At 42.2% G+C, this 25600-nt stretch overlaps 1 protein-coding gene across 1 annotated transcript in view; it reads left to right on the forward strand.

Annotated features, from left to right (window-relative positions):
* Positions 1 to 25600, forward strand: part of LOC126291803 (15-hydroxyprostaglandin dehydrogenase [NAD(+)]-like) — a 111458-nt gene that overhangs the window by 41305 nt on the left and 44553 nt on the right. The window contains exons 3-5 of the mRNA XM_049985499.1: positions 4213 to 4336; positions 12746 to 12852; positions 25350 to 25523. Coding sequence (XP_049841456.1) covers positions 4213 to 4336; positions 12746 to 12852; positions 25350 to 25523 — 405 coding nt within the window. The remainder of the gene's footprint in view (positions 1 to 4212; positions 4337 to 12745; positions 12853 to 25349; positions 25524 to 25600) is intronic.

Consider the following 25600-nt stretch of genomic DNA (forward strand, 5'->3'; position numbering starts at 1 on the left):
AGTACATCATCATTGTACAGATACTCTATATACCCCTTCCACCTTTCTGCTTTCTCTTCTTTGCTTAGAACTGGGCTTTCATCTGAGCTTGTGATATTCATACATGTGGTGCTCTTTTCTCCAAAAGTCTCTTTAATTTTCCTGTAGGCAATATCTATCTTACCCCTAGTGAGATAAGCCTCTACATTCTTACATTTGTCCTATAGCCATCTCTGCTTAGCAATTTTGCACTTCCTGTCGATCTCATTTTTGAGACATTTGTATTCCCTTTTGACTGATTCATTTATTGCGTTTTTATACTTTCTCCTTTCATCAATTAAATTCAATATTTCTTCTATTACTCAAAGATTTCTACTAGCCCTTGTCTTTTCCTACTTGATCCTCTGCTGCCTTCACTATTTCATTCCTAAAAGTTACCCATTCTTCTTCTACTGTATTTCTTTCCCCCATCCCTGTCAATTGTTGGCTTATGCTCTCCCTGAAACTCTGTACAACCTCTGGTTTAGTCAGTTTATCCAGGTATCATCTCCTTAAATTCCCCCCTTTTTGTAGTTTCTTCAGTTTTAATCTACAGTTCATAACCAATAGATTGTGGTCAGAGTCCACATCTGCCCTGGGAAATGTCTTACAATTTAAAACCTGATTCCTAAATCTCTGTCTTACCATTATATAATCTATCTGATACCTTCTAGTATTTCCAGGATTCTTCCATGTATACAACCTTCTTTTATGATTCTTGAACCAAGTGTTAGCTATGATTAAGTTATGCTCTGTGCAAAATTCTACCAGATGGCTTCCTCTTTCATTTCTCTCCCCCAATACATATTCACCCACTATGTTTGCTTCTCTCCCTTTTCCTACTCTCGAATTCCAGTCACCCATGACTATTAAATTTTCGTCTCCCTTCACTACCTGAATAATTTCTTTTAACTCATCATACATTTCATCAATTTCTTCATCATCTGCAGAGCTAGTTGGCATATAAACTTGTACTACTGTAGTAGACATGGGCTTCATGTCTATCTTGGCCACAATAATGCGTTCACTATGCTGTTGGTAGTAGCTTACCCGGACTCCTATTTTTTATTCATTATTAAACCTACTCCTGCATTACCCCTGTTTGATTTTGTATTTATAACCCTGTAATTACCTGACCAAAAGTCTTGATCCTCCTGCCACCGAACATTACTAATTCCCACTATATCTAATTTCAACCTATAAATTTCCCTTTTTAAATTTTCTAACCTACCTGCCCGATTAAGGGGTCTGACATTCCACGCTCCGATCCGTAGAACGCTAGTTTTCTTTCTCCAGATAACGACATCCTCTTGAGTAGTCCCCACCCGGAGATCCGAATGGGGGACTATTTTACCTCCGGAATATTTTACCCAAGAGGACTCCATCATCATTTAACCATACAGTAAAGCTGCATGCCCTCGGCAAAAATTACGGCTGTAGTTTCCCCTTACTTTCAGCTGTTCGCAGTACCAGCAGAGCAAGGCCGTTTTGATTAGTGTTGCAAGGCCAGATCAGTCAATCATCCAGACTGTTGCCCCTGCAACTACTGAAAAGGCTGCTGCCTCTCTTCAGGAACCACACGTTTGTCTGGCCTCTCAACAGATACCCCTCCGTTGTGGTTGCACATACGGCACGCAAGCCTCCCCACCAATGGCAAGGTCCATGGTTAATGGGGGTTTTAATAGAGCTAACGTGGGAATGTTACACGCGGCCGATTCGTAGACAGTATGATTTACGAACTAGAAACATCCCACAACTGCCGCTGGAGTGTGTTGCGATTGCGTGTACCACGTTTTGGTACACGTACCACACACACAAGTCTCATCGTTCCTGAACGTTGAGCAACATGTTGAACTCAGCACGTTCAACGTTGATGTGCGACAGCATAGCCTGTGTGCTGACAGCTTTTGGTAACGCTCACATACCTGTGTGCCCACAAGTGTTTTAGTAGCTCGTGTACTGTGCAAATTGGATCCTGAACGCTTCATGTGGATGAGAACAAACAATCTGGAGCACAACTGGGGTGTAGGACATTGTGACCTATAATGTGATTAAAATCACTTTGTAAAAAAACGGCAATGCCGTGTGACTAGGGCTCCCGGCGGGTAGACCGTTCACCTGGTGCAAGTCTTTCGAGTTGACGCCACTTCAGCGACTTGCATGTGGATGGGGATGAAATGATGATGATAAGGACAATTTAATAAGTCGAGTCCTTATCAATATATGATATGCTTCGCTGGGACAGGGAATTTTTCTAGATTGATTGAAAAACGCAATTGTCGAACCTCTTCATAATAAAGGGGACAAGAGTGGCTTAAATAATTATAGACCAATGTCATTGCTGACTTCTTTTTCTAAAATATTCGAAAAAGTTATGTATTCAAGAGTAGTCTCACATTTAAGTGAAAATAAGTTACTCAGCATGTCACTGTTCGGATTCTGGAAGGGTTACTAGACTGAGAATGCTATCTACACATTTATCCATCAAATAGTACAAGCCCTAAATAACAAATTATCGTCAGTTGGTATTTTTTGTGATCTCTCCAAGGCATTTGACTGTGTGGATCATGTCGCACTCTCAGAAAAACTCAAGTTTTATGGAACTGACGGCTATACGCACAACTGGTCTGAATCACACTTAATGAACAGAAAGCGAAAAGGTTTGCTGAATAAGAGAAATAATGTTGGGAGGGTGGTAAATTCTAGTGAATGGGGAATTACCTTAAAGGGAGACCCTTAGGGTTCAATTTTGGATCCTCTGCTGTTCTTTATTCATTTGAATGACATCTCACTTCACGTTCAGCAAGCAGAACTAGTACTTTTTGCAGATGAACGAGTGTTATAATAAATCATATTCCAGAAAAAGCAGCTGAAGATATTGTTAAGGATGTCTTTCAAAGAATTATTAAGTGGTTCTCAGAAAGTGGACTCTTCCTTAATTTCGAAAAAACTCACTATATGCAGTTCTGTACACCAAATAGAGTAATACTGGCAACTGATGTAGCATATGAACAGGGCTCAGTTAACAGGGAAGAGTTCTCGAAATTTTTGGGTGTTCACATTGACGACAACTTAAACTGGATGAAGCATATTACTGAGCTTTTCAAACAGTTAAGTACAGCTTTTTTCACTTTTTGTATAATCGCTAGTCTTGGTAATAAACAGATCAGGCTCCTAACGCACTTTACATATTTCCTCTCAATAATGTCTTATGGAATAGTTTTCTGGGGTAGCTCACCACTTAGAGATAAAGCATTGATTGCACAAAGGAGAGAAGTGAGAATAATTAGTGGTGTTCACCCGAGGACATCATGTCGGCACCTTTTCAAGGAGCTAGGTATTTTAACTGCACCATCAGAGTACATATATTCACTAATGAAATTCGTTATAAATAATCAATCTCAGTTTGCGATGGACAGTGATGTTCATACGTACAACACTAGAGAGAATAATTACTTTTCCTATCCATTATTGAAGCTGTCAGTTGCTCAAAAAGGAGTAAATTCTTCAGCAACAAAAATCTTTGATCATTTGCCGAACAACATAAGTGTCTGGCAGATAGCAAAGCAAGTTTTAAATATAGCTTAAAATCACTTCTTTTGGACAACTCCTTCTATTCCAGGAATGAGTTTCTGTTTCAGAAATAGTACAAAAAACAAAATAGTACCTCTAAATGTAGTTGCAGGTCTAGAACTAAAAATTTCATTAATATTAATATTAGCACTATTCATGTTTGTGTATATATATTTTGTAATCTGACTTGTTCCACATCATATCGATAAAATAATCGGAAAAATGGGAAAAATCATCTACTGAACATGACACAGCTAGAACTAAAAACAACACCCAATCCCTGAGCGGAGAAAATCTCTTACCCAGCCGGGAATCGAATCCGGGCCGTTGGGTATGACATTCTGTAGTGCTGGCCACTCAGCTACCAGGGGCAGACAATTACCTTGTGAGTGGCAGGTTGCAGTGAGGAGGGGGATGGCAGTGTTGCCAGTGTGTGGCGAGGCGCTGGACGTACCTAGGAAACGGCAGCACAGCAAGCATCTGGCGCTCGAGGAGGAACTAGGATTGGCTGACGACTGCCCCCTACCACCCGACACGCTGAAACGCCACTCCAAAAGTGATTTTAATCGGAGTGCAACTCCACTGACTTGCTCTCTTGCCTTGCTTTGTCCTGTCTTGCAGGTGGTGCTTACGGATATCAACGAGGCGGCCGGTACGAAGGCCGCTGAAGGGCTGCAGGAGCAGTTCGGGAGGGGAAGCGCCATCTTCGTCAAAGCCGACGTGGCGGACTCCGAGTCACTGGAAGGTGAGCAGCTGTGAAATTGCAAAGCTCAAGTATGTGACTCCTCTGCTTACATGTCATACAGGCTTACAAGATATTCCATTCCCATCCTCTTCGTTCCCTCAGTCCACACATGTGAACCTTTGCTCATTATTTTCTTTTGTTCATAAATAGGGGTCCTTTCCACTAATAGACCGATGATCTGCGAGTATACACCTTTCAGTTCTTAGGTTTAAAACCAGGGCGCAGCATGTTGCAAGGAACGATTCATATGTTAGTTTGCACTTAGGGGCATTCAGGTGAAAGGTCTCTGTTGGATTCCTTTCATGTTAATTTCTTAAATATGTTGTCATTTACAGCATAAATTCCTCTTCTAAATTTACTTTGGTGTTTCTGACTATCTGGGAGGAGACTGAGCAGTGAAACGTGTTACTTTTACACATAAACAAGAACTATCTGTCACACTACTACACTTTAAAACACAGTTTATGTGTAATTCGTGTCACACAGTCTTATACAGAACCTACATCCGCTTTCTTTTATATACTGTATATGATAAGATACTATCATCCCCCTTCTCTTCTGTGTGAGAGGATGAATGAGCAAATGTATTTCTAGTTGCATGCTTGAGGGTAGCAGACAAGCCTGTCTGCTAGAGAACAGTAGGACCAACGTCGAAACAGGTAGCTACGCTTTCTAAAAGCAAAGAGGTTTCTATCCTTATTATGGTCCTGTCCGTCCCTTGTCATGTTGGTATAGGGAGCTGCCTCTCTGGTCACTTCCGTTTGTATTTGGGAAGCATGCTCGGTAGGAGCGCAGGGCAGTTTGTCCGCGGCGAGCGTCTGAAGTGGTAAGATCTCCGGCTAAGCGCGTGTCTGCTAAGTCCGTAGGACAATGCATTTCTTAAGATCAGCCTAACTGAAAATTTAATCACCTTTATTTCAGGTTTAGCTCTAAAATATCCAATGTTATCTTAAATTGCAACGCAGTGTAATTCGATTGTGAAGTTCGGAATATATTCCGGTAGTTGCTTTGTCACTACTTTGTGAGTAAAGTGGAACCACGTGTTGATCAGTAACTCTAACTAAGATCATCAATCTTAAATGCGAATGTGCGTGAGATTATAACGTCTCGTCTTGAGAATATTTTTCAATATAGCAACTTTTCTTTATGTTCAAGCCACGTGGGATGTGCTTTGTGAGACCAGTACCACGTGCTTATACAATTGTTTGATCCATCAGGTTAATAGTAAGACGATAGTAACCTGTTCGAGATTTTTCTTTTGTAAATTGCTTTTCGATCTAATTTATTTTAATTATCAGAATTATTGTAGAGTTAAATTTTTTGTGTAAGCCAAGTTGACCACGTGAAGCATTTGATGTAATCATCAAAGTATCTCTCAGCTATTCTTTTCGGGAAGATTTCACAGAGAGTTAGTATGAATTTAGTATACCAGTATGTGGTAATTACATGACGGACAGGATTGCGCTACGAACGTAACTTCTTTGGGTGAAAATTGAATCGTTCGGTTGTGGTTAATTTCCTCTTGCATATGTTTCAACGTTCTTCATGTGTTGCAGTGTTGTATGCAGTCTCCTAATCTTGGCTCCATATTTGATGTGTTCCGTAAGATTACAATCTCACATTTTCACAATTCTAAATAAGGCACCAGTTTAGTTATCAATCAAGTTTAATATGCTGAAATTTCAATGATCAATGTTAAAATAAATTTCCAAACGTAAACTGATTTATTTCTTTTTATTTAAATTCTCTTATATATATATATATATATATATATATATATATATATATATATATATATATATTACCGGTTGTCGTATGACTATTAAAAGATTATAATTAATGTTAATCTGGTTGAGAATTTGGTAAGCTAGACCGGATACCTGGTGAAACAGTTGCGCAGTAATGCAAGGTTAACTAACCCCAGACAGCTCACAGTTTTTAACCCGCTTTTATTGTCTATCAGCACCGCTTACACATCAAATTAATGCAACAATGTTACACAGGAAACGGTTACATGTACAAATCAAAAATGTTTGAAAATAACTATTATGCCTAAACCGACCGAAAATCCCTGTTTCTACCCATCTTTGGCCAACTATTCTGGATTCAATTTGCATTAATTTTGTTTTTTTACTTTGAAATAACACAATTTCTGAATGTCCTCACATGTGGACCTTGGGTGATAATGCATACCTGCTCATTTCAATTTCGTCTTCGATAATGAAATACTGAAATACCCGATATTTCTACGCTCTATAGCAGTGCATGAAATGTTAATTGGTGAGCAATTAGAAGTTTTCCTTAATGACAGCAATCCGGATTTATCTGACTGAGAAGATGAATTCTCATTTGTGACTGAAGGCTGTCCTGCTGAGTTTGGTGAAACTGACTGGTAATTAATGACAATGCTGAGATGGTGGGTCAGTAGATAAGAGAAGCGGACGTCCTCATACAGTGAATTCCTCTGACAGTGGAGATGTAAATTATGTGTGAAATACGATAAAGAAGCCAAGAAGAGCTGTGTTGCAACTAGTTTTAGAAGTTAGGTTTTGCAATGTAACCCAATTACCAAAATTTATTGAGTCAGGAATACCTCAAAATGCAGGAAATCTGTCTGCAATGCCAAGATAAGAGACATGTCCATCAAAAGCGGAATGTATTTATGTATTGTGAAAAATAATAGTCTTGAAGATTGTTATAGAACGTAAGGGCTTATTTACTGGCACTAAAATTATTACTTCGCAAAAATTAATCTATGATTATTGTTTCCTTGCATTTATGGAGTCTTTAAATATCAACAAAAACCTGTATTGAAAATCATTTATTTAAAAATTTTGAACTTTAAGTATCTTGTTTTCTGTGTGTATTAGCGTATAAAGTTTACCGTTTCAATATATATATATATATATATATATATATATATATATATATATATATATATATATATATATATATATATTCCTGAATAAAATGTTTTTGTTGAAGAAAATGGAAAGAAAATACAAAGGAAAGACTAATACTTTTCCATGATAAGTGAGATTTTAAGCCTACATATGTGGATCTCTATTTACACCTTAATCAATTATCAAAAAACTATTTCATTTGCACTTGTGTCATGCCGGTATATTAGTAGTTTGCCAGAAAATATTGTAAGGTGGCAGAATAAATGATCAGATTCACACCTTACATGAAACCTTTACAAACCACAATGAGAAGGTGAAGATGACACCTAACACAAATCGACAGTTATGAGAACATTTGATTATCAATATGTAATGCAAAAACGGATGACAGTCAATCGACGGTAATTAACACACCATTCCTATACAATGCATGTCTTTGAGCGGAAGGTAGAACAGCTAACGCGAGTCGAGTCGCTTTTAGTTTTGAAAAGCCAGCTCGACAACAGTGTAGCAAAGCCATGTTGCGGGCGTTGTGCCAGAAACCACTTGAAGGGCTGGCAGGAAGGAGGACAGCGACCCCGGGCCATGTGATTCAAGCTGGAGGGCCACCTGTGGCGAGGGCATCTGCTCAAGGGCAGAGAAGAAGCTTTAGAAAACTACGTTTCGGAATTCCAGCGGGATACGAACAAAAGAGTGATGCATTTGTGTGGACACTGCGATCACAGTGGCTGCACTTCAGCTAAAGAATTATCAGTAGCAATGTTTAGCTCCAACTGTGGAGAAACGAGTCAGCCATATCATTTAATTGTTCTTGCGAGAACTGAGAGGGCACTATAATATGCACGCTGCTCCAACCATTCGAATTTATATCGCCACATAATATGACTAGGGCTGAGTACATGTTTTCTTGCATAACGGGAAACAGGGAAAGTTTCTGCTGGAAAGTTCAGCAAAGGCCAGATTAGTTTTGTAGGAATTCCAGTGGGAGAGAGTGACCTTGCAGACAGCAGCACGTCACAGCTTAAGGTAAATACCGCGTGCAGAGGCATAAACATTGTTGGTTCACCAGCTTGCATCCACTGTAAACTCGAGCAGCCTTGGGTAATCTTGCGCTCAAATTTGTCACTTGACTAACCGTCCAACGTAGACTTAATTGTCATCCTAAATAGTACCGAACTTTGAACCGGAACTGGACGATTTTCGTAGTACTGACCAACATCATAACGTATGTGTAGGAGTAATTTTGTAAAGAAACGTCCAATTAAACTGTCATGTTATTGTGATTAGCATTAATGTAAAGAAACTTTCAATTAAACTTTCATGCTATTGTGCTTAGGATTAATGTTTTTTCAGAGTTAAAATTTAACATCGTTGTGTATAAAATTATTACACTTTTTGATGTTGGCAAGATGCGTTATCCATTGCGCTGTTTTTATGTTGTCGGGTTGAAAACTGTGTAAAAGCGTGTAATTTTGTGAGAAAAATTGCGACATTAAACTTGTCATTTCACCTTACACAGTTGTTCTCAATTGTAGAATAAGCAAAAACAAACCGCACCCTTACCATATTGTCCTCGTACCATCGCTAGGGGTGGTGGTTACGTGGGGAGCTATTCGATAACGATCGATGTTACCATCGAATCGATAGTTTTCGTGGCTGCTAGGCTCATAGATGGTAGATGACATTCCACCCCTAGGGACTGGGTTGAGGAGACGTGAGGGGGTGGGAGGTGGGGAAGGAATGCAAGATAGGACACAGCAGAGTTGTTATTCTTTTCTTGGCTACCGAAGGACAAACACCAGTAGACATCCATCGGTGAATGAAGGATGTGTATGGGACAGCAGGTCTGCCAAAACCCACTGTTTTGCAATGGTGCTATTCGTCAGAATACGCTGGTCGATGTTCCAATATCGAAAATATTGCAACGCGAAAGTTACGATAACTCGAGTTGCGAGATGCCGGGTTGGAGAAGAGTTTTTGAACCTCTTTAATTCTGACGAATTTTCCATGAGAATGAGACATGTACTCGAGTCCCTCCTTACCTACCACCTAATTAATTATGTGCACAATGGTAACGGAAGGAAATGATGGTGGCCCCTGCTAGTTGGTAAAATAAGGAGTGCTCACTCACAATAATTTAATAAAAATCGTAATCTACTCAGATAAAAAAAGAGAACTTTATCATAATAAATAACAGGAAATGGGATTCTGCATATTTATACGAAATGGTAGGCGGATTAAATATTACAATGAGATTTATTATACATCGGAACATAAAGGCACATGATTATCGACACAAACCGTGGGTTAAAGGTTAGGGTGTACTGAACTGAGAATATGAGTTGGCTCGAGAACAAGGGGCTCCTACTCTCTGTGGTGCAATAGCTTGACGATAATGACTGGAGGTCCTAATTAGTCAAATATTACCCACCTGACAATATTGCAGTATCCTGATTAGTAGTGAGAGCTCAAATGGGATCACATGGAGAAACAAGCAGGGCGGAGTTGTAGCAAAGCGAGCGCGCGTGCTGCTGAGGGCTTCAGTATACAAATGATAGGTCCTACAGTGCTGGAGCCGCAAAATACCTTACCAATCCTGAAATGTGTCGCAGGTCGTCGGTAGGCAGTGTTCTGATGATGTAGGCACCGGCTTCTGCTGTGCAGCAACTATGTTTCAACCCCTGGCCTCGAACGCTGTCAGAGAATTCTGCCGAAAAAGTGCGACTAAGTCGCAAGACCATTCGAGTCCCACGAAGACCAGATCCCGAGTCCCAGAAGCCGCGCGACGCAAGAGCGAAGCCAACATTGCCGAACTCCCTCGAAAACTGCGAACCAGCATTCAGTGCTGATTCCAAAATTCCCCCACACTCTCTCAGAACATCATTCACACCAATAGCAACCGTTCCTTCCAATTTCGAGCAGGGCATTATGACGCCAACTAGCCATAGTTTAATTTGACCCATCATGGCTCTGCTATTCAGCTGAGGGCACTGAACTTGCCGTTTGACCGGCTATGAAAACAACCTGCCTAGACCACCGGCCATCCGGCGCCAGAAAGTCGTACCCAGCAGGGCACAGTCCCCAAGTAGTATCAGAATCAAGAGGACGATGCAGTCAGTCGGTGCCAGAAGTCTTCATTCCAGGTGCGCCGGAACGGTAATCACAAAAACTGCGGCGACACTCAGACGTCTAGCACGTCGTTTCGCCCTACATACAGTAGGCGAAACTCGACCGCCGTCAACCGTTCCACCAGGCACTTAAGCCTATTGTACGAACCCGTCAGAATTCGGGGAACTGCAGCCCCCAACCAGAAATGCAGTATGCCGCGTCCTCCGATGCTCGCCTCGCACAGGCCACACAAGAAAGTAGCCTAACGTGCATAGGAATCGAGTGAAAAGTTTTTTTAAGCTCTCAGAAAAAAATACTCTCATTACAATAACCTTATCTGGTCCGTTACCAACGTTCAATGACATAGGACGTGCATAAAATTGATGAAAATGAGAAGTGACATGTAAAAGAGGGCATGGAACCTCTCAAAGTGGGAGACACTCGAGCATCCACCCTATAGTCCTGATCTTCCTCCCCCCCCTCCCCCCCTCCCAAAATTCGAGTATGACGCATTCAGTCCCTTAGAAAAGGGCCTTGAAGTGGCCTAGGATTCCTGTGTGATGAGGATGTGCAGCAGGCTGTTACGGACTTCTTCACGCATGAGGACACGGTGCTTTACTAAACGGGTGTCTTCAAACTGGTGCGTCAGTGCAATGATTGTCTCAAAGCTCACGGTGATTTTGCCTGCCTATCATACCGATTCTGGACTGTATGCCTTCGAGCGGAAAGTGTATGTGTCATTTTCACACCTGAAACGTTGACCACAACATTTTGCATAATCTTACCCAGGTAGACTTAATACACTACTGACCATTAAAATTGCTACATCACGAAGATGACGTGCTACAGACGCGAAATTTAACCGACAGGAAGAAGATGCTGTGATATGCAAATGATTAGCTTTTCAGAGCATTCACATAAGGTTGGCGCCGGTGGCGACACCTACAACGTGCTGACATGAGGAAAGTTTCCAAACCGATTTTTCATACACAAACAGCAGTTGACCGGCGTTGCCTGGCGAAACGTTGTTGTGATGCCTCGTGTAAGGAGGAGAAATGCGTACCATCACGTTTAAGACTTGGATAAAGGTCGGATTGTAGCCTATCGCCACTGCGGTTTATCGTATCGCGACATTGCTGCTCCCGTTGGTCGAGATCCATGGACTGATGGCAGAATATGGAATCGGTGGGTCGGGAGAGTAATACGGAACGCCGTTCTGGATCCCAACGGTCTCGTTTCACTAACAGTCGAGATGACAGGCATCTTATCCGCATGGCAGTAACGGATCATGCAGCCACGTCTCGATCCCTGAGTCGGGGACGTTTGCAAGACAACAACCATCTGCACGAACAGTTCGACAATGTTTGCAGCAGTATGGTCTGTCAGCTCGGAGACCATGGCTGCGGTTTCCCTTGACGCTGCATCACACACAGGAGCGCCTGTAATGGTGTACTCAACGACGAACATCGGTGCACGAGTGGCATACCGTCATTTTTTCGGATGAATCCAGGTTGTGTTTACAGCATCATGATGGTCGCATCCGTGTTTGGCGATATCGCGGTGGACGCACATTGGAAGCGTGTATTTGTCATCGCCATACTGGCGTATCGCCCAGCGTGATGCTATAGGGTGCCATTGGTTACACGTCTCGGTCACTTCTTCTTCACATTGACGGCACTTTGAACAGTGGACTTTACATTTAAGATGTGTTACGACCCGTGGCTCTACCCTTCATTCGATCCCTACGAAACCCTACTTTTCAGCAGGATAATGCACGACCGCATGTTACAGGTCTTGTACGGGCCTTTCTGGATACAGGAAATGTTCGACTGCTGCCCTGGCCAGTATATTCCCCAGATCTCTCACCAATTGAAAACATCTGGTCAATGGTGGCAGAGCAACTCGCTCGTCACAATACGCCAGTCACTTCTCTTGATGAACTGTGGCATGGTATTGAAGCTGCATGGGCGGCTGTACCTGTACACGGCATCCAAGCTCTGTTTGACTCAATGCCCAGGCGTAACAAGGGCGTTATTACGGCCAGAGGTGGTTGTTCTGGGTACTGATTTCTCATGATCTATGCATCCAAATTGCGTGAAAATATAATCTCATGTCAGTTCCAGTATAATATATTTGTCCATTGAATACCCGTTTATCATCTGCATTTCTTCTTGGTGTAGCAGTTTTAATGGCCAGTAGTGTAGTTTCATCAATATTTAGGCACAGCTACAAGGCTCAATATAATCAACATTCATGAATCTGAAACGTTAAACCTTAACAAGCTCATCACTACAGAAATGGCATCCAGCCAGGATGTATCTAATTTCTCGCTGCAACTGTAACGATTGTGTGTCTTTCGGAGCTTCTTTGTAGCGTTGAGCCTGCCTCCCTGTTGCAGAGGTCTTCCGGACTGCGGTGTCCACGTTCGGCCGGGTGGACATAGTCGTGAACAGCGCGGGCATCCTGCGGGAGAGCGTGTGGCGGCAGGAGGTCGACATCAACCTGGTAAGTCTCCAGAACTGTTTGGCGGGCCTTCAAATGGTTCAAGTGGCTCTGAGCGCTGTGGGACTTAACTTCTGAGGTCATCAGTCCCCTAGAACGTACAACTACTTAAACCTAACCAACCTAAGGACATCACACACAGCAATGCCTGTGGCAGGATTCGAACCTGCGAGCGTAGCGGTCTCGCGGTTCCAGACTGTAGTGCCTAGAACCGCTCGGCTACCCCGGCCAGTCGGCAGGCCTTCCTCGTACTAAAGTCTGACACCATTGTTTGCCTCATATACGAGGGCTATCCAGAAAGTACATTACGTTTTCGTTTGTGTCCGTGAGGGGCGGGGCTAGAGCGGCCATCTTGGTGTCATGGCATTCCGCCGCTCAGTCGGCATCGTGCCGTGCTAGTGAGGGGTTCGTGCTGTACTCCGTTGAGTTACTGTGACAATTTCAAATGTCAGCGTTAATCGAAAATGCCGCGAAGTGTGAAGTGCGTGTTGTAATAAGATTTCTGGCTGCAAAAAACTGTACACCGATAGAAATCTGTCGGCAGCTTTGTGAAGTGTATGGGGTCAACATAATCACTGAAGGTGGAGTACGTCAATGGGTAATAAAATTTCAAAATGGCCGAACTAACGTTCACGACGAATAGCGAAGTGGAAGACCCAGCACAGTGACTGCCGAACTTGTCGAAAAAGTCGATGCCGCGGTCCGTGAAAACCGTAATTTCAAAATAACGAACCTCTCTATGAGTTTTACACAAATTTCACGAAGTTTGTTGCACGAAATCGTTACCGAAAAGCTTGGTTACCACAAGTTTTGTGCAAGATGGATACCAAAAATCTTGACAGGGATTCACAAAAATCAGCGAATGGCTGCAGCGTTAACGTTTTTCGACGCTTACGAAAACGATGGCGACTCATTACTCGATCGCATCTTTACTGGTGACGAAACATGCGTTAAGCACGTGAACTGCGAGACAAAATTGCAGTCAATGCAGTGGGGGCTGTGTGCCCCCAAAAACCCAAGAAATGCATGCAGACAATGTCGGCAAGGTAAGTCATGGCGACTGCCTTTTGGGACAGAAAAGGTGTGATTTTTGTGGATTTCCTGGAAAGAGGCACTTCAATAAACTCTCAGAGGTATTGCCAAACTTTGCACAACCTCAGAAGAGCAATACAAAACAAGCGCAGTGGAAAGTTGGGCTCAAAGATCTTGCTCATTCACGACAACGCCCGGGCCCACACGGCAAATGCCAGTCGTGAAGTTCTCGAATCTTTCAAGTGGGAGTTGTTTCCTCATCCGCCGTACAGTCCCGACCTGGCACTTATTCGCAGCAATGAAGAAGTGGTTGGCTGTGCAGCGTTTTGATGACGACGCACAGCTTCAAGGGGAGGTAACCACGTGGTTGAAGGCGCAGGCAGCCGAATTTTATCACGAAGGAATTTCCAAGCTCGTCCATCGCTACGATAAGTGCCTTAATTTAAATGGCAACTATGTAGAAAAGTAAAATAGGTGTGGCTTTCATCTGTATTTAATTAAAAAAAATCCAATATTTTATTTATTTTTAATTCCAAAACGTAATGTACTTTGTGGATTGCCCTCGTATTTGTCCCGAAGACACTTAATGTTGTAGAACAATTGTACTGTGTAGACAGCAAGGTAACTGACTAAAGCCAGAGTAAGAGAGATAGCAACAGCAAGAAAAACGTTTCTGAAAAAGGCTGTGCATACTACACTCATATTCAGGGAAACGGAACGCCTTTAACGACTAGCGATAGGCCTTTTATATTTTGCAGGACGTTTACATTAGCATGTTCTGCAGAAATGATTAACATTTGAATAATGTCGGCTCGCGGGTACAAGGTCAACATCGATATCGCGGAGCAACACCACCTAACGGTGAAATGTGCCTGCTGCTGTCGTTGTCGCTATTAACTGAAAATAATGGAACAGTGTGACTTGAGTAGATGTGCAGGATGCACTTCAGATTTTTACGCGAAGCGCGCCTTCTAATCACTGAGATTGAAAGAGGACGCGTTATTGGCATGAGAGAATGTGACGCATCCGCCCGGGAAGTTGCTGCTCGTGTGCGACAAAGTGTTTTGGCAGTGCATCGGTGTGCGCGGAATGGTTCACGGAAGGCCTTAGAACACTAGATCCCCCTCATCACTCCCCCCTCCATCGAGAAGATCGACACGTCATCCGAATGGCACTACAGCACAGATCTGCGTCCTATTCGTCTCTGGCACAACAGTGGAACACACTGTACACTATCGGCGGTGACATCCGTCGCTGTTTATTACAGCACGGCTTACGTCCACTTCTCCGCCTACCTTTGACGAATGTGCAGAAACATGCTAGAGGGCAATGGTGTCTGGAACAACGTCGCTGGGGACAGGAATGGCATCAGACGGCGTTTTCGTATCAATCCAGATTCTGTTTGTTTGAAAATGATGGCCGAATTTTGGTTCGCTGCAGACAGTGACTACATTCGCACATGACGTATGCTGCCAACTCAAGGCCTTACAGTGTGGGATGCTGTTGGGTACAACAACAAATAACAGTTGGTGTGTGTCCAGGACACTGTGACCAGTGTGAACTACATGAATGACATCCTGCGACCTGTAGCCGTACCCTTTCTGCACAACACACCACTCTCCATTTCTCAGCAAGACAATGCTCGACGACATGTTGCTGCACGAACACGTGCCTTCTTCAAACTCCCTGGCAGATTAAAACTGTGTGCCAAACCGAGACTCGAACTCGGCACCTTTGCCTTCCGCGGGTACGTGCCCTACCAATTGAGCTACCGAAGTACAGCTTCACTTCTGCCAGTACCTCGTCTCCTATCTTCCAAACTTTACAGAAGCTGTCCTGCGAACCTTGCAGAACTAGCACTCCTGAAAGAAAGGATATTGCGGAGACGTGGCTTAGCCACAGCCTGGGGTAAGTTTCCAGAATGAGATTTTCAGTCTGCAGCGTAAGGCAAAGGTCCCGAGTTTGAGTCTCTGTCCGGCACACAGTTTTAATCTGCCAAGAAGTTTCACATCAGCGCGACCTCTGCTGCAGAGTGAAAATCTCACTTTGGAAATATCCCCCAGTCTGTGGGTAAGCCATGTCTCCGCAATATCCTTTCTTCCAGGAGTGCTAGTTCTGTAAGGTTCGCAGGAGAAATTCTGTAAAGTTTGGAAAGTAGGAGACGAGGTACTGGCAGAAGTGAATCTGTGAGGACTGGGCGTGAGTCGCACTTGGGTAGCTCAGTTTGTAGAGTACTTTTCCGCGAAAGATAAAGGTCCCGAGTTCGAGTCTCGGTGCGGCACACAGAGTGAGAGGAGGAACGTCCCGCCCCGCTAATATTTTTTTTGCTGGGTTTACTAACGTGTCAGTAAATCAAATCCACTTATATTTTCACTAAAAAGACAATATTCAAAGTTTTAATGAATTTGTTGGTACGATTACGTGTGATGAAGGAGCGGGGTAGATAAGCATGAATCTGGTTTGTAGGAGGGGTGGCTGAGAGCCAAGAGGCATACTGCTAACAATCTAACGCCACGCGACAATCACTTACAGTCCGGTGTTGGTGTAATAATAAAGTTATAATCAGTGTACGTGTCAAGAGTAGGGTTACCACACGTCCGCACTTACGCAGACATGTCATCATTTTCGACGTGAAATGTAACGTTCACATTTTTGCGATTTCTGTTAACGTCCGCATTGGTTTTGGGAATGAAGATCTTTTGATTTTTCTTTTCATGTCGTATCGTCAACAATTTATGTACTTTTTACTTCGGTCATGGAATTGCATCATTTGTTATTAGCTTAAATTCGATCTGTTACACTCACAAAATCGAAAATATCGATTTGTATTGCATACAAATTATGTATCTTTTACCTTCAAGGTAGCTGCATCGACCATATGTAGTATCTATGGTCAAAGCATATCTGTGATTGTCTACGTGCTGTTTGTTTTTGTGTGACACGCGTGTTTTTAGCGAACTTGTTGATCATTCAGCTGCATCTTTACTATCCGTATTCATCTTATTGGGTAAGTTTCGTGAATTTCAAAATGTAGCTTATGGCACAGAATTATAGTTAAGTTTTGTAAGTGAAGACTTTTTCATGGTTTAGCTGAACAATACGTTTTGATAATTTTTTGTTTAACTATTGTTTAAGATAATTTCTCATCATGCCACAGAGGAAGTGTGCATTTACGGATAAACTCCGAGAAAAATATCCGAGCTTTCGTTCTGAAAGAGTTCAATGGGAAGCAGAATGTGTGGTTTGTTGCCCAGGGACTTATGTATCTATAGCAAATCACGGTACCAGCGATCTGGAATTGATATGAAAACAGAAAAACATATGAAGTGTCTTAGAGGTACAGGTTCATCAGGTAAAATCAGTAATTTTTTTTTACAAAACCCTGTGCTGAACTGAACACCAAAGTAAGTGCTGCTGAAGGAACCCTTGCTCACCATACTGTGTTTCACCACAAATCTATGGACTGTACCAGCGGACTGTTGAGAGAAATTTTCGACGACTCGTCCATATCATCAAAAATCTCGTGTGGACGTACCAAAACTGAAACCATAGTCAATTCAGTTCTAGCACCTCATTCACTAGAATGCATCATGAACGATCTGGAGTGCATTCCTTTTGTTGGTGTCTCGACAGATGCTAACAACTATGGGAATACTAAAAGATCCCCATTATAGTTCTGTACTTTGATCACAGGTATGGAGGACTACAAATTAAACTTCGAAATATAGAAAGTAGACCAAATGAAACGGCAGAAACTATTTCAACATATATCACTGATACCCTTAACAAGTTTAAAATGAAGGACAAATGTGGGACGTTTGGTGTTAATAATTGCAACACAATGTTTGGTGGTATTAAAAGAGGTGATGGAAATAATGTATTTGCTAATCTAAAGAGGGTACTTAACAAGGTTTTGGTTGGACTGGGATGTCCTGCTCATGTTCTTAATAACTGCATTCAGCACGCAACTGACCTCCTTGAAATTGACTTACAAGGATTAATAATGAAAATATATAATCATTTTTCGATATACTCTGTCCGTGTAGAGTCACTAAAGAAATTTTGTGATTTTGTCGAAATAGAGTACCAACAACTTCTCAGCCATAGCAAGACTCGATAGCTGTCACTATTTCCAGCCATCAGAGACTTACAGATATGTTTCCCGCTCTGAAATCCTTCTTTCTGTCACAAAACAAACCTCCAACAGTCCTAAAGAATGTTTTTATGGACGCTATCAATGAGCTATATCTATGGCAAATCTAATTTTTAGTTGGCATTTTTCATAAGTATATTAGTATCTTAGAAAAGGAAGAAAACTCCCATATCGATGTACTGTATTCCCTTCGTGGTGTTCTTCAGCACAGAAAAGATGAAAATGTTATATCTTTGAGTGTCAAAGAAAGATTGTTTCAAATGGAAAATGATGGTTATGCTTTGAAGGTGAAGGATTTTAAGTGCCATATTGATACCCTCTATGAAGGATGTTAGGAGTACCTGAATATGTGGATGGAACCATTTTGTGAATTTTCTTGTTTTAAGAGGCTCGATTTTTCAGATATATCGTGGTCTTACGTGGAAAAATCAGTCAAATATTTGTTGAATAAATATATTAAAACTGACGATGAAAAGTGCTCTGATCAGTTTTCCAGTTTAAAAAATTCATAGCCACATAGGTTGGAAAATCAGAACTGGCCCATAAGAAGTGTTGCAAGTATGTTGAGTCGTGTAGCAGTGAGGAACAGTTTAGTGAGTTAATTAAAATTGCACAATTCTTCTTCGCATTGCCAGCCCATAATTTTTCTGTGGAGAGGTTGTTCTCCTTAATAGAGGCACAGTGGACAAAGGAGAAAAATAGACTCACTATTGACACTGTAAAGGGAATTGCAATGGTGAAATTTAATTTTAGAAATTTGAATGGCAAGAACTTTTTTAAATATTTGTGTCAAGAAAAGGAAATTTTAAAAAAGATTCAGTCTAATTAAAAAAAAGTAGGTGTGTGAGATGTGTGTAATGTTTTTTATTTTTTTTCTTATGTAATAAATTTAAGAAATAGAAAGTGTCCTCCTTTTCATCCTAAAATATGGAAAATGTCCTCTTTTTGGCATTCCGAAATCTGGTAACCCTCTTGACTCAAGAGGAATTGATATAAGGAGAGTTTAAGGCAATTTATCAATAGTCTTGTTTATGAAAGGTCATAGGAATGATGGTAAGTAAATGTTTATTACCAAATTAATTCCAGTTTACTCAACTTTACTACTACAATGTAGTAACACCTAGGTTATAGGAATTTATCAGTTGGTTTTTAAACTGATTGTCATGTACAGCGTATTATATTCTATACATATTCTTTTTCCTTTTTTCTTCACTACATAAAGGTTTAGAACACAATACATGATAATCCAACACAGACTCTTACATTGTTGATAAATTTAAATGTTAACATTATATAACTTTATTAACTCGGCAATTGCGAAACACGTTTAATTCTGTCTTACATTGTTACGTTGTAGTAGTTTTAAGTGCCTCAAAGTGTGTGGTGTCTGAGGAATCCAGAATGTTCCAAAAACTAGTTTAGGTTCTAATTTTTTCAAACTACGAGGGATATCCACAAAGTACATTACGTTTTGGAATTAAAAATAAATAAAATATGGAAATTTTTTTATTATATGCAGATGAAAGACACACTTAAATACTACTATTCTCCGTAGTTGCCATTTAAATTAAGGCACTTATCGTAGCGAAGGACGAGCTTGGAAATTCCTTCGTCGTAAAATTCGGCCGCCTGCGCCTTCAACCACGTGGTTACCTCTTCTTGAATCCGTGTGTCGTCATCAAAACGCTGCATAGCCAACCACTTCTTCATTGCTGGGAATAAGTGGGAGTCGCTCGGTGTCAGGTCGGGACTGTACGGCGGTTGAGGAAACAACTGCCACTTAAAAGATTCGAGAACTTCACGAGTGGCATTTGCCGTGTGGGCCCGGCCGTTGTCGTGAATCAGCAAGATCTTTGAGCCCAACTTTCCCCTGCGCTTGTTTTGTATTGCTCTTCTGAGGTTGTGCACAGTTTATTGTAGTGCCTCTTTCCAAGAAATCCACAAAAATCACGCCTTTTCTGTCCCAAAAGACAGTCGCCATCACCTTCCTTGCCGGCATTGTCTGCATGCATTTCTTGGGTTTTTGGGGGCACCCAGCCCCCACTGCATTGACTGCAATTTTGTCTCGCAGTTCACGTGCTTAACCCATGTTTCGTCACCAGTAACGATGCGATCGAATAATGAGTCGCCATCTTTCTCGTAAGCGTCCAAAAACGTTAACGCTGCAGCCATTCGCTGATTTTGGTGAATCTCTGTCAAGATTTTTGGTATCCAAGTATCAACTTGTGGTAACCAAGATGTTCGGTAATGATTTCGTGCAACAAACTTCGTGAAATTTATGGAAAACTCATAGAGAGTTCCGTTATTGTGAAATTACGGTCTTCACGGACCGCGGCATTGACTTTTTCGACAAGTTCGGCAGTCACTGTGCTTGGTCTTCCACTTGAAATTTTATGACCCACTGACGCACTCCACCTTCAGTGATTATGTTGTCCTCATACACTTCACAAAGCTGCCGAAAGATTTCTATCGGTGTACAGTTTTTTGCTGTCAGAATCCTTATTACAACACGCACTTCACACTTCGCGGCATTTTCAATTAACGCTGACATTTCAAATTGTCACAGTAACTCAACGGAGTATAGCGCGAACCTCTCACTAGCACGGCCGGACGCCGACTGAGCGGCGGAATGCCATGACACCAAGATGGCCGCGCTAGCCCCGCCCCTAACGGACACAAACGAAAACGTAATGTACTTTGTGGATAGCCCACGTATTTTCAAGAGAATGTCCCGTTTGGACCCCCTTGTGGTCTTTATCCTGTCTTCTGAGTCGTGCTGCCCAGTAATTTAACCTGTGGATCTGTCATTGTAATGCTGATGGACAAGATGCTCCAGATGTGGACGAACCTTTCAAATTGTATATCTTGTAGAGTTTTCGGTGCTGCCTTCAGGCATGAATTCCAAATGCACCTCACCTTCAAGATCCCAGAACACTGTGAGCACAGCTTTGCCTGTTGATGGCATGGCCTTCATCTTTTTTGGCATTGGCAATCAACTGTGGCGGAACTCAACTGATGCTCTGTTGGTTTCGTCACAATGTTGATAAGGAACCTATCACCCTCACGCCCAAAACCCAAAAGAAACTGTTGACAGATGTACAGTCTCCTCTGTTGCACTCCAGTAATGAATACTGGAGGCACCCACTGTGCACACAGATTTCTGTACTGGTGGCCTGTACACGCTCTCGCCATATGCCACACTTACCTAGCGCTGTGTCTGTGTTATCCGACGATGTTCTCTCATGAGTTCGTCAACCCGATTCTGATGAGTGTCATCGGTCGTCGGACGCTGTTGTTCACTCCGAGCTCTGTCACACACGTTGAGGGTTGCCCCACCACTTATCATTACGAGTACGAACAACCCAGTCTCATACATTACTGATGTCGATGCAGTGATCACCGTACACAGCTTTCATACTCTGCCTGACGTCACGTACTATATTCACAAAAGTGATGTCAGGGCCTAGTTTACTGCTGTAATGGCGTACATGAGGAAAAAGTGCGAGGTCTGTTCAAAAAAATCCGGAAGTTTGTCCACACAATTTTTCTACTCTTGCCTTTTACTTATTGTGCACTGTCTCTTTCGAAGTACTCTCCTCCACAATTGATACTACGCTCCCAAGACCGTTTCTACTTCGGAAGCAGTCTTTGTACGCCTCTTCATGGATACCACGGAGTGCAGTCTGTGAATTTTCTTTCATCTCGTATGTTTTTGTTGTGGTCTTCAGTTCTGAGACTGGTTTCTTGCAGCTTTCCATGCTACCCTGTCCTGTACAAGCTTCTTCATCTCCCAGTGCCTACTGCAACCTACATCCATCTAAATCTGCTTAGTGTATTCATCTCTTGGTCTCCCTCTATAATTTTTACCCTCCACGCTGCCCTCCAATACTAAATTGGTGATCCCTTGATGCCTCAGAACATGTCCTACCAACCGATCCCTTCTTCTAGTCAAGTTGTGCCACAAACTTTTCTTCTCCCCAATCCTATTCAATACCTCCTCATTAATTATATGATCTACCCATCTAATCTTCAGCGTTCTTCTGTAGCACCACATTTCGAAAGCTTCTATTCTCTTCTTGTCCAAACTAGTTATCGTCCATGTTTCACTTCCGTACATGGCTACACTCCATACAAATACTTTCAGAAACGACTTCCTGACACTTAAATCTATACTCGATGTTAACAAATTTCTCTTCTTCAGAAACGCATTGCCAGTCCATAATTTATATCCTCTCTGTTTCGACCATGCGACGGTGCGACACAACATCCTACTCAATACAGCGTTGTACAATAACTTACATACAATAACGAAACTTCCGGCAGTTACACATAAACACAGCGGTGTGCCCGCATAGCGCATTTCGCTCCACCAAACCAATGGCGCGAAATTACAAATGTTACGGAATTTTTTGAACAGATCTCGTACACAATCAATGTGCCGTGGTCGAATGGATTTCACGTTAAAGCCCGACGTTTCGTACCCACCCGCGGAGAACATTTTCAGGGGGGATCACAGCTTTCTTGAATGTCCGATTCACACCCTGGCTCCCGATATGCAACAAACTGTTCACTGCCTGGACGATAGAAATTATCTTGTTTCCACTCGAACAAATCGTCCAGCCAAGCCTCAGTTCCACGTCACTGTTATTGGGCAAAACGTCCATTAGAAAAGAATCCGAGCAAATGTAAATCGGAAAGCGTCAAGTCGGAAGAATACGGCGGATGTTGTAGCACATCCCAGCCAAACGTCTGAATGGCTTTGCCTTGTTGCAGAAGAGCGCCATGTTGCCGATCAGGTCGTTTTAGCTGGACAGCATTGTTGAGTCGTTGCAGTTGTTGGACGTAAACTTCCGCATTCACTGTTTGGCACTGATCAAGCAATTCGTGGTGGATCGTGCATGTCGTAGAGGTTGAAACTGCCGTCTCTGAATTGCTTAAACCAATTTTGAGCCGTCCTAGTAGGCATTGCTTCTTCGTCAGACACTTCAGAAATCCATCAAGACCTTCTGTGGCTTTGGCACCTCGATTGAATGCAAAAAGCAGAAGGCGTTGAAAATGCTCTTTTGTATCCACTGATGCTCCATTTTAATAATCTTAAAAAGACAAACGCATACCAGCATAAAAAACTACACAGTTTTGTAGACATATGATTCTCTATCGAATAACATAAAATACATTGCCAGAATGTTTTTTTTTACGCTAAATTTTTGATGAAGAAAAATGCCGGGGCTTATTGGCCAACGCAATACGTTAAACTTTTCACAGAAATTAGGACTTCTGTCGGTGTAATGTGAATTAGTCGGCCTCATGTATGGAATGGCAGTACGAAAAAGAGTACACAGAAACGTTATATTATTCATATTATTTTGTCAACCAGATTCTCGTTTATATAGTTTAAAGAAGGTGTAGGATATAAATGGAGGTATGATTCAAAGAATAAAATTAGCGTTTCGCTGGTATTTGAATCAGCGTTTACACGATTAATATAGTTTTCTACTTTTGCACAATTTACATTAAATACAATTAACTGGAAATATATTACATAAAGCTACATTAAACATTAGACGTAGTTATATTTTTCGTACACATTAGTAAGACAGTTAGACACTAACGACCCATTGGTTAGCATAGTACATGTATAATCACTAAAAAATTGTAATAAGAGGTGTAACTCGACTTGCTAGAGAACATAAATGAAAGGTCGAAAGTGGTCCTTCACTTCCAGATGACGTTCGGTACAGTTCCCCACTGCCGCCTCACGAACAAAACACGATGATACGCAATTACACACCAATTTTATTATTGGATGGAAGAGTGTTCAGCAAAAAGAACACGGCATCTCATTCTTAACGGAGACAAATCTTCAGACGTAAAAGTAACTTTGGGCGTACCTCGAATGATCATCATCATCATCATTTAAGACTGATTGTGCCTTTCAGCGTTCAGTCTGGAGCATAGCCCCCTTATAAAATTCCTCCATGATCCCCTATTCAGTGCTACCATTGGTGCCTCTTCTGATGTTAAACCTATTACTTCAAAATCATTCTTAACCGAATCCAGGTACCTTCTCCTTGGTCTGCCCCGACTCCTCCTACCCTCTACTGCTGAACCCATGAAGCTCTTGGGTAACCTTGCTTCTCCCATGCGTGTAACATGACCCCCCCCCCCCCCCCCCCATCTAAGCCTGTTCGCCCTCACTGCTACATCTATAGAGTTCATTCCCAGTTTTTCTTTGATTTCCTCATTGTGGACACCCTCCTGCCATTGTTCCCATCTACTAGTACCTACAATCATCCTAGCTACTTTCATATCCGTAGCCTCAACCTTGTTGATAAGGTAACCTGAATCCCCCCCTCTTTCGCTCCCATACAACAAAGTTGGTCGAAAGATTGAACGGTGCACAGATAACTTTGTCTTGGTACTGACTTCCTTCTTGCAGAAGAGAGTAGATCGTAGCTGAGCGCTCACTGCATTATCTTTGCTACACCTCGCTTCCAGTTCTTTCACTATGTTGCCATCCTGTGAGAATATGCATCCTAAGTACTTGAAACCGTCCACCTGTTCTAACTTTGTTCCTCCTATTTGGCACTCAATCCGTTTATATTTCTTTCCCACTGACATTACTTTCGTTTTGGAGATGCTAATCTTCATACCATAGTCCTTACATTTCTGATCTAGCTCTGAAATATTACTTTGCAAACTTTCAATCGAATCTGCCATCACAGCTAAGTCATCCGCATATGCAAGACTGCTTATTTTGTGTTCACATATCTTAATCTCACCCAGCCAGTCTATTGTTTTCAACATATGATCCATAAATAATGTGAAAAACAGTGGAGACAGGTTGCAGCCTTGTCTTGCCCCTGAGACTACTCTGAACCGCCAACTCTAACTGCTGCCTGACTACCCATGCAAAGACCTTTAATTGCTTGCAAAAGTATGCCTCCTATTCCATAATCTTGTAGAACAGACAATAACTTCCTACTAGGAACCCGGTCATATGCCTTTTCTAGATAGATACTATTCTCTGTTCCACTCATAACACTTCTCCCTCGAATGATGGGCATTAAAAATTGCAAGCGTTGGAAATTCATGTTGTATTTTCTGCTATATGGCTGTAAATAAATCTGTATCGCTGTTGGAGGTTTAAAATCACCTGTTTCACTTTGGCACCTGTCACTTTTCTGCCCTTGTTTTGTGTCCACATTGCCACCAGGTGGCATCCAATCTCAAGGTGGGTTGTAGTCAAAATGTTTTGGTTGAGAAGAGTATTTCATCATTCAAGAATTGTCATCAGCGGTTCTGTCGTTTGCAGAAGGGCACCATCGGCAGCGTGCTGCTGGCCTTCCAGTACATGGGCAGAGACAGCGGCGGCAGGGGAGGGCTGGTGGTAAACGTCTCCTCGACCGCAGGCCTGGAGCCGAGTTTCCTGGCGCCAGTCTACAGCTCCACCAAGGCCGCCGTCGCCGCCCTCACCCGCGCCTACGGAGTAAGTAACCGCCAGTCGCAAAATCGTACTTCTGGAGCAGAGCTTTCCAAACTTATCTTTATGGCAGACACTCTCAC

The sequence above is a fragment of the Schistocerca gregaria genome, chromosome 9 (genome assembly GCF_023897955.1).
Source record: "Schistocerca gregaria isolate iqSchGreg1 chromosome 9, iqSchGreg1.2, whole genome shotgun sequence".
NCBI classification, from domain to species: domain Eukaryota; kingdom Metazoa; phylum Arthropoda; class Insecta; order Orthoptera; family Acrididae; genus Schistocerca; species Schistocerca gregaria.